At 37.1% G+C, this 10,558-nt stretch overlaps 1 protein-coding gene across 1 annotated transcript in view; it reads left to right on the forward strand.

Moving 5' to 3' along the window:
- ATP13A3 (ATPase 13A3) overlaps positions 1–9,895 on the forward strand; it is a 59,913-nt gene extending 50,018 nt beyond the window's left edge. The window contains exons 27-34 of the mRNA XM_050902624.1: positions 18–114; positions 996–1,068; positions 1,905–2,082; positions 2,754–2,941; positions 3,391–3,479; positions 3,679–3,759; positions 7,657–7,746; positions 9,284–9,895. Of these exons, the coding sequence (XP_050758581.1) occupies positions 18–114; positions 996–1,068; positions 1,905–2,082; positions 2,754–2,941; positions 3,391–3,479; positions 3,679–3,759; positions 7,657–7,746; positions 9,284–9,481 (994 nt within the window). The 3' untranslated portion in view covers positions 9,482–9,895. The remainder of the gene's footprint in view (positions 1–17; positions 115–995; positions 1,069–1,904; positions 2,083–2,753; positions 2,942–3,390; positions 3,480–3,678; positions 3,760–7,656; positions 7,747–9,283) is intronic.
- The last annotated feature ends 663 nt before the right edge of the window (positions 9,896–10,558 follow it).

The raw sequence follows: 10,558 nt of genomic DNA on the forward strand, positions 1-10,558 counted from the left end.
TGCATTTGTTTTGACAGGGAAGGCCGTGCTGCTTTAATAACTTCCTTCTGTGTATTTAAGTTCATGGCATTATACAGCATTATCCAGTACATCAGTGTTACTCTACTATATTCTGTAAGTATTCTGTAAGTGCTTAAGCAGTGTCAACGTAATTCAGAGATTTGAATCGATAGATACTTAATATAAATTGTTGCAAGTCTCTTTGAGTACACAACACCCACATTCTAAAAACTCTGGACTAAAAGTATTGTTAGTATTTTTTATATATATTAACTGTATGAAAAATATGGTAGTATCTGTTTTTAAAAAGGCAATAACTAATGCCTGTGAATGGAAAGTCTACAGTGGGAAGTCCAAATGAGCATATAAATGGAACAAAAGTACAGTTTTCAATTATTTAAAAACTCACCATTTTAAAATAGCCTAACTTTATTTAAAGGGCAATGCATTCCTTTTATGTAAGGATTGAAAGAGAGCAGCTTGCAAATACTGAGTTAGGAGGGGGAAAAAAAAACGAAGTGGAGTATTTCCTGCTAATATGATTGCATTCACAATATGGCATGTAGTAGAAAACCTGTATTTTAATTTGTATTCTGAGTAAGTTAAACATGCAAAGTATTAAAGGACCTTTGAGTTAGAAATTTTGACAACTCTATGACTGCATAGTAAGGTTATGGTGTTTAGAGAACTGTGCGCCTAAGCTATTATTTCATTGGTTTGTAAGATTCAGTAATACAAGTTTGATTGCAAACGAATTTCAATTACAAATAGCATATGCATCTTGAAACTGAAATTGTTTCATACCATGATACTTCAGGAATTGACCTATGAATTGTAGAGTACTCGAGACTGCTGCAGATAAAGGAAGCCAGTTTGACAAGAGGCTGTCTTGTTTATAGAGTGAAATTTAAAGAATTAATGCTGTAGGAGTGTCACTGTAAGGTGTTTCTTGGTGTGAAGAAATTACCAATGTTTCAGTTGTGATTTCTGTCTAGATCCTGAGCAATTTGGGAGATTTCCAGTTTCTCTTCATTGATTTGGCAATCATTTTGGTGGTTGTCTTCACTAGTAAGTATTGTGCTGAATTACTGCTGCTGGCTTCTATGAAGCAGTTTTTGCTTGGTCATATTTTCTTTAATATCTAATTACATGCTGTTTGGGGTAAGCACTGTCACATACAGTTAAGATGTTACGACTGCTACAGTATATGCATTAAAAAACCCAAACCACTGTGTACTAAGTTAGATTCATCTGAAGTTTGTGAAATGTCTTCATACAAAAAGCAGGTTGTGGGCATGATCTTAGAAAAGTAGTTCTTCACAGTACAGGAAGTCATAAATCTCTACTGACATGAGGAAACTGTTTTTGGACTCAAAACAGGAGTTGTTCCAATATCATCTTTCTCAAATATTTTGATTTCTTGCATTTTTATTTGAACTTCTGTCCACAAAACGTTATACTCAAAAACGATTATCTAGTGAAGTATTTGATTCCACATATGAACCTAGCACTCAGTTTACTGGCTAACAGTAGAATTCCATTTTCAAGTTTAATAGAAACTGCTACTTTGAAGCAATGGCAGACCAAAACTGAGGAGACGAACTGTAAGTCCTTGTGCCAGACAGAGGGAATTTGGCCAGACACTACTAATTCCATAAGCCTCATGGCTTCTATTATTGTTCCCTGCTATCCTGTGCTGCTGGGGGTAACCAGCCTGTAGAAGGCATTGTGGCATTATTCTAGTGTGGTATAATCTTTTCAAGGTGGGTTCACACTTGCAGTTCTGGACTAATTTTTACAGTGATGTCATGAGCAAGCCATTCTAATTCCACAGAATGTGAACAGGGTAACTCTTGAAAACCATAATGATGTAATGTGTAATCTGTTTTTCCTTCTCTTTGCAGTGAGTCTGAACCCTGCTTGGAAGGAGCTTGTCGCGCGAAGGCCTCCATCAGGTCTTATCTCAGGTCCACTTCTGTGTTCCGTTTTGTCTCAGATCATCATCTCCCTTGCTTTCCAAGCCTTTGGGTTTTTTTGGGTCAAACAGCAGTCCTGGTATGAGCCTTGGACAACGGAATCTGAGTAAGTGTTTCAGTGGCTCCATGCAGGATACAGTAATGATTGGAAAGCTATAGGCAATAATTGCTCTCTTCTTTATTGACCACCTTTGGGGACTTTGTAAGTAAAGCTTCTGTATGGCAGCTTGTTAGTCTGTTGAATTTTTTGTGAAAAGCATGCTAATACATAGGAGTTACCCAACAGCTGAAATGCAAAACTGGGTCAGAGCCAGACTGCAGGGTCTGAAGACTTGTCAACTTTGGGACAGTTGAGATCGAAATTTGAAATTAATGGTTCAGACCTATTTTAACTCTTCTATATTATAAAGTTTTGTTTTCCTGTTAGAGTGCCAGTAAATCAAATTCATATTTCTGAAAATGAAGAGGTGTTTTAATCTTATTTTAGATTGCGATATTTTCTTTCTTGTCTTCAAAGTGTATCTACAGTGATAGTTTCTAAACAGTTCATGTAGTGAACTTACAAGCTGGAAGCATAAAAGAACTGGAAGCTCAGAATTCACAAAAATTTCTACCTCCCTGCCGCAGTTTTGAGTTATTTCTTACCTGTAATAGGTTTTCAAGGATAAGCTTTTTTTACAGCTGTAGCAATTTGTTCTGTCATTACTTTTGTTAATAAATAGGCCTTGTTTGCATCTTCTCCTTAACTCAGTGTTAAATGTTTTTTTTATGTTGTAGTGCATGTAATGTATCGGATGCCACAAACACCAGCTCTGTGCACCGTGGGAATGAGACTCTTAATGATGAACATTACATTAAAAATTATGAAAACACAACTTTGTTTTTTATATCCAGCTTTCAGTACCTCATAGTGGCAATTGTCTTTTCTAAAGGAAAGCCCTTTAGACAACCATGCTACAAAAATTGTAAGTCTTTTGTTACTATATACAGTTCCAAGTAAAACTCCAAGTGACTGTGCACTTGTTTATCCATGGCTCGCTTACAATTCGGTTATGCTATTTCAGCAGTAATAGTGTTGCTGGGAGAACATAGTACAATTATCCTCTGATAATCAGAGATAGAAGTAGGGAAGTATTAAACCGTATGGAGGAATTTGTGTTAATAGTTGCTTTGTTTGTAGAAGTATATGTGTATATATGTTTCAGCTCCACAAGTGAGCCAGTGAGAAATTGAGTCTGGCCTTCTGTCTCTTAATGGCTATCAGCACAACGTGTATTGCCAAAATCTGCCTGGAGGGGGTTTAGAGGGAGAAAAGAGGTTATTTCCAGAGATTAAAGAACCCGTGATACATGGAAAAACTGTCTACAACTGATTGTGAGATGGTCCAATTAAAATATTTTTCCTTCTTTTACAGTTCTGTTTGTTATATCTGTGATAGTTCTTTATGTCTTCGTATTTTTCATCATGTTGCATCCTGTTGAATCTATTGACAAATTTCTTGAGGTAAGATTCAGCAGATATGCAGGCATCTGTACTTCATAGGATAACTGATTGGCTGCCTCTTGGGCAAGCTTGACCCCTTTAGAGCTTTAACTTCACATCTCGGTGTTGGGGGGGGAGGGAGAATTTATAACTCTGAGCCTGTTTTGAATGTGTGTTTACTTCATGTGTGTTGCTAACTTCTGGCAACTTTTTCTCACAGCTCGTGTGTGTGCCATATGAGTGGCGCCTAACAATTGTCATCATTGTTGTTCTCAATGCAATTGTATGCGTGCTGATGGAGGTAAGAAATTCAGGTGGAAAAAATGCGTGTCTGTTAAGTGGTGGGGTTTTTTTTCAGGCTACGTGTTTGTCTTTTGTTTAGAAGGTCTCTCTTCACAGCACACCAGTCTAAGTGGCCACTGTTTTCTTGTTAACTTTGTATTCTTAAAAATGTCCTTGTAGGCTAGATTTAAGGTGTCAAGGTTTTCTGTGTTAAAAGCATAATTTTAAAACCTTTTTTATTAATAAAAAAGAGGGGGGAAAAGTTGAAAGACTTCTAAATTATTTCAACTATTTCATAGGACAATACTCTCCATATTTATTTGCGGTGTTAATTCAGTTCAGAATAACATAACGTAGTAAAGAACTATATAAAATCCTTAGGGGAGCCAATCTTCACTCAGTTGGATCATGCGCATAGCTTGTTGTTCAGAATAATGCGGGTCTATATAACTTGTTCGTCTAATCTGATCCAAGTCCAGAAGTAGAGATGTTCATGCAGATCTTTTTTTTCCAGCCTTGAGCTTGTCCAAAGTCAGTCACTCTGGATATTGACCTCTTCTGCTGTAATTCCAGAGTTAATGTGGGCAGAAACATGCCCTACCTTTCATCCAGGTACCCCTATGTTGTTTCCAAGAATTGAAGTTTGACAGATACATCTTCCAGAAGGAGTCTGGATTCAAAGTCATTTATTCCTGTGGTTAGTTCTTCTCCCTGTTAAATTGATGCCTTGTTTCCAACCTGAATATGTTTGGGTTTTGGTTGCAGCCATTAGTCACTTTTTTTTCCTGCAAGATGAAAAAGCCTTTCAACATTATCTAGCACTTGCACACTACAATTATCTGTTTTTACTGTATAACATTTTCTGCAGCTTCTAGTCAGTATTTCCATTACTATATGAGGGATTGCTATCAAGGTAACCAGCATAATGTTTGCTTGGATCATACCATTTTGGCCTTTGAAGATTACTACAGCATTAATACTCTTGCCAGTTGACTAGTTTTTTCCCTTTTATTCGTGACTTAGTAAAAATAAAATCAACCAAAGTTTTTTTTGGATACTTTAATCAAAATTATGAAGGCTTTGTGTTCAAAATATTGTTCCAAATAGAGTTTGCAATATTATGTTGCTGCCTATTGGAACATGGTTTTTGGTGTTTTCACATGATAGGCGATAACTTGTCTCTTCCAAAACATGGCAGTAGATACTAATTTTTTTGGTCTTTGCTTTGTTAACAAGTTTATCCTCTCCTAAAGATCCTGTGCCTTTCTTACATTGCCGTATATTTACTCTAACCCTGCTTGTGATGTTTTCCTTTATGCCTTTTAATTCTTTCATTTTTTTGTACTACTAAACTCTTAATAGTTTTGTTTTCTTTGCCTCCTTTTTTATTTGTTAAAAGTTAAATTTTATGTATATTGCTGTCTTTGCTACTGAAACAAAATAGTTATTCTGAAGGTGCAGAATCGTGGCTTTTTTGTCTTCCGATAAATTTAAAATGAACCTCCTAGATAGAAATATTTTTTCCCTGTTTGCTTTTTCTAGTCAGTTTTGATGTTTTTATTACCATCTCTGGAAAGTCAACTTTTTTGAAGCATTAAGATTATTCCTTGGAATTGAGCTTTGTCTTGATACATGGAGTGTAAATAGGTGGTGGTTACAATTTTCAGTCCAGCGATAAACGTTACTGAGAGAAATAAACTTACCTTCTGCTGAAAAATTACTTTGTTCCACAGGTGATCTTTTTAACTTTTATACAATCTGGTGATGTTTCTGTTCTGGAAGTGTAAGGGCTTCAGCAGAAAGTCTGTACAGTGTGTCAATCCATATATCAGCACGTGCCTCTCGAGGACAAATGGTTCTCCTCTGGTTTAAATGTTCGTAAGATTCCACCCCTGGGCCTTGTTGGTTGCCACATCAATCTATAAACTTCTGAGTTTCTACTAAGCATAACCTAAGCAATGTAATTGCTGTGGAGCATTTGCTTTCACCCGGTATTTCAAACCCCACCCCACTCTTTTTTCTACGCAGGTTTGAGTTGGCATCTTTCAAAACTTTAGTCGCTTAACTCTCATTACCAAAACTGGTAGGATGATTTGTCACATTCCTTTTAAACAGACTTTCCTATTTATCTTGTTGCCCATACTTTAGTAGTGGAATAGAAGTACCTATAGAATTTAGTTTTCTTGACATTAATTGTTTGGGACATTCCGCTTGGACTTAAAACCTATTTCTTCCACTTTCACTGTTAGTTGAATGCTTTGTTTAGACAGAGAGGTGAGTTGTCGTACCGTACAGCAGGTGTCCAACAGAAGCATTGTCTAGTGATCCTCAAATCCCAAACCTTGTTTTACGATACACACTTCACCCTCCATAACTTCAACATACTTTTGTCCCACCTTCTGAACTGTATTTGTCCAACTCAAGCAGTATTACTCTAGGCTCCCTGAAGCTTTTTCATGTGGTGCCAACTCATGGGGTCCAATGTGTTGTGTAGAAACCGCAGGCTATTTCATTCCTTCATTTCCAGTATAGCTCATTGCCTTTCTGTCCTTGTGTGCCTGGGTGGATTTTCTGCTCACTACACTTTTCACTACAGAGTTACTGGGTACCACAGGTCGTATTCTGAGTATCTAGGAGAAGCTGCTGGCGGCATCTCCTTATTTCTTTTAACAAGGTACTCTGTATGTATATCACCTAGAGTTTGTTCTGCTGAGACTAATCCCTCAGTAATTGCCTCTTTAAGTGTCTCATAATGATGAGATACATGAGGGATTGGATCTGTCTTCTTTTGTCACACTTACCAGTTTGACACTTTTGTGTCACACTATGATCATCTGTAGTTTTTTCATTGCTTCTGCAACAGGAATGGTTTCTGACTGTGGTTGTCCCAAACATGTTTTCTGAAATGCTGTGTAAATCTTTTGCTCCTTCCATGTGGCTGCCAGACTAGGTTCACAAAGCACGCATATTCTTTCTACCAGATGATAGAAAATACGGCACAACAAAGGCAGACCCTAGCAGATGTTCCTCCTGACCCCTGATGTCTGGTTTAGACATACTTAAACCAGACTGGCTTCAAAAATGAACATCTAACAAGCTGAAGATTTGTTGGCAAATGTTTTATAAAAGCACTATAAAATTCTGGTATATTATGAAATCATAAGCATTATAAAATCTATTATAAAAGTCTGGCTAATCAGCTCCCCTTTCTCAATGGCAGAGGTTAGTCAGATGTTAGAAATGGAATCTGTCCAAAGATCAGAGTTATGGGCTCAAGGCCATGGAAGATACAGGTTCACACCTGTGTTGCCGGATTTGTTCAAGGCTCTCGAGTCCACCCACGCAGCTGTATGAGAATAACCAGATGTACTGAACATACTGTTCAACTTCTGCCCTCTTTTCCAAAATCTGGAATGGCTCCTGCAGAATTCCTTCAGACTTCCTGCTGGTGGCTCAGCTTTGCCACCCCACCAAAGCTTTTCTGGGAATGTCACTGGTTTAAAACAAACTATGAACAAAGCATAGCTCCAGCATGAAGTACACTATAATGTTAAAGATGGTTTGAGGGGAAACTGCTTTAAGCACTCGTGTGCAGTGCTTCACAGGTTTTATTAGAGTATTGAAACACATTAAGAATGTGTATTTATAATTTTTACCTGTATCGATGGATGCAGTTTTGGTCATTGTTGCTATTGACTTTAAGTACATGTTCATATTCTTAAGTCTCATGTGAGCACTTTAAGAATGAAAATGTGTATCACTTAAGTACTGACAAGTAACGTAAACTCTCCATTTTGCCTGGCACTGAATTAGTTATGCCTAACACACTATTTCAGGTTTTATTTGTAATGTGCACACTAACAACAAATGATCATTAGTTTCTTTAATTCTTCCTGCTCACTGCAATGTCTCACAGAATGTCCTCCTTGATATGATCCTTTGGAAGGTTGTGTTCAATCGAGACAAACAAGGAGAATATCGCCTCAACATACCCCAGCCGCCTCAGGTTGGAGACCAGTATTTTGCTGTCATCGTTTGAGTGCATGCAGATTAACTCGGTTTTGTCTTTTTATGACCTATAAGTGTCTGTTGCCTTATCTTAAGCTTAAGACTGCCTAAATTAGATTTCTGTAACTAGAATATTAAAAGGAAACGCTTCTGGTTTTGTGTTTTTCTCCTTGTTGACACTTAAAGAATTTAGCTCTGTATACAAGAACTGCGAAGCAAACACAGAGGATTGTTTTTAAGGCTTTTCTCACTTTATCTTCAGTTTGCACATTAGCAAATTTTATTTGTGTTGTCACAAGTTAGCATGGTAGGACTGGGAACGTCTTGATTTGCTTGGAAGCAGAGTTGCTGATGCTGCGTCTAATCCAGTTCTTTATTAAATTAATTTGGTTTAGAGTTTTAGATCATTGTCTGAGAGCAGTAATTTATAGCATGTACAAATGAAACCAAAAAAAATGGCAAATGAAAGTATGTTATTACTACTTCAGATGGCTTAGGAGACTGAAGGATTTAGCTTCTGCTTTTCAGGTGACCATGAATCTTGGTCTAGTCTGCCCCTCTGTCATTAATACATGAAGGAAATCTATGCGAATCCCATAAAAACTAGCTTTTGCTTTAAGCGTGTTGGCTTATTACTTTTATCTGGTTGTACATTTGTTCTTGCTAGAATTACAATGGTTTATTTCTCAGCACTAAAATTTATTAAATGTATTCACTTCAGATTTACATTTGTCCTTTTGAGGCTGTTCAAGAACGAATTGCTTTGTGTTCACTGAAGAATGGAAGTTGTGCTTAAGGCTCATGTTTGGTTCAGTTCAGCAATTGATAGAAGTTCAGAGCATGAAGAAAGCCATAGAATATATCTCCATTAAAATGTCAGCCCTACAGACTATAGGTGCTCTCTGAGACATGAGAGGGATCCAGTCTTGAGAATGAGGAATGGTGTTTCTCTTCTCCAGCTAGTTAAGTTACATGCATTTAGGACTGGGAGAGGAAAAATAGGAAGGAAGACTTAAGTTCAATAATCTGTGTCTGTTTTAATAAATATTAATACCTGTAGGACTTAGGTTTCACAGTATCAGCAAGTTAAATTCTGCCACTTTTGGCTGGCTGGCTGCCTTCAGTTAAACAATTCATTGCTTTAAAAGTGTGTTGAGACTCTGGGAATTTGACTGCTTTTTCTAGATCAGGCTTTTTTTCTTCAATAGTAACATCATTTAATGGTGTCTGTTATACCTTTGTTTATTGAAACTATTATAAAATATGCATAAAAGCTGTTGGTGACCTTAGATGTTACGATAATGCAGAATACTTGGTTTTTCTTAATGTTTTTTTAAATGTCATTGCTACCATAGTATAGAAGAGATGACACAACAGAAGAATTTCTGTACTACACTTTCTGGGTCCAATGTGATGATGAAATAGTAAATTAGAAACTAAACTAACATTTTTTTCTTCTAGCGATTTACTGTATTGTTAGTTATATTAACTTTTTCTTATGGTAATCCAGTTTTCAAATCTGTTCACTTCTGCAGGCTGCTGTGGATCACTGTGGAGTCTGTTTCCTTTCTTCCCTGTTTGGTTGTAGAGAGAAGACACCAAAAGCCAAGTATATGCATCTAGCTCAGGAACTGCTGGTTGATCCAGAATGGCCGCCAAAACCCAGAACAACAACAGAAGCAAAAGTACCATCCCAAGAAAATGGTTCATATCAAATCATCACTGTAACGTAACAGTGGATCTTGGTGGCATGTGTCTTTAGTAGTATTCAGAAGAATGTAATTTTAAGGCTTTATATGAAATTGCAGTATACTAAATGTCAAATTCTAATGCAGATATTTCCAACTGTTTTGTTTCTCTGAATACAAAGTTCAGAGCCATGCATCTTATGGCTATACATTTTAAAAATGTAGGTTACCTTAGGCAGAACAAAAATGATTGTGTTTCCTTCCACCTTCTTTCAAATTTCATTATTCCTAAATGAGATGTATTTGAAGGTTTAAACTGCAGGGCAGTTAAAACAGGTTCACTTTATTTGCCTGGAGTATCTTAATCATTGTTCTAACGTGCTTACCCAGGCACGTGTTCGTGTAAACCCTATGATGTGATGGTTTCATGGTAGTACTAGAGGCACATAATAACCTTGTCATGCCTTTTTTTTTTTTTTTTTTTTGATATTCACTGTTAAAGCTTTGTGCCTCAGAACGGTTCTAAAGTTTTGGTGTGTGTAGCTCTAAGTTTGTCCCTACTAGTAAGGGGTGTTTCCAGATGTAATGTTTGGGTTTTAAGTTTAATTCTCTAGCCTGCCACAGCAGGAACTGGGAATGCTATAGAAGCAATACGCTCTGTCCTTAAGAAGAAAACACATTGCTTTCAAGTGGGTTCTTAGCTTCTTTTCTAGCTAACCCCAAGGAAGGGCTTAGGTGGCCTCCAGAGGAGGAGGCATTTGGCTACACTCTAAAGTTTTTGGAGAAGGAAGGCTGGAGAATCTCAACACTTTCTTCTGTCTCATGTTTTATTACATTTAGCTATGCATTTCTCCACAGACCTTGCTTTTTCCAGCAGAAGGGTTGGATTATCCCTTTGTGGACCATGTTTTATTTGTAAATCTTAAGATAATTTTCCTATATACCTTGAAGTAGTAAGGCCAGAGTTACTGCTGCAAGGGAAATGGGGGTGGGAGGGAGGAGAATTCATATGCCCACGCTTGGGATTTGTGCATGTTAAGAACATATGCATTTCAAAGAGTCTGCCAGTGTCTTAAGCACTATATGTAGCTGTGTGAAACAAAATTAAGAGAAAATAGATGA

This window comes from Gymnogyps californianus, chromosome 10 (genome assembly GCF_018139145.2).
Source record: "Gymnogyps californianus isolate 813 chromosome 10, ASM1813914v2, whole genome shotgun sequence".
Lineage (NCBI taxonomy): Eukaryota > Metazoa > Chordata > Aves > Accipitriformes > Cathartidae > Gymnogyps > Gymnogyps californianus.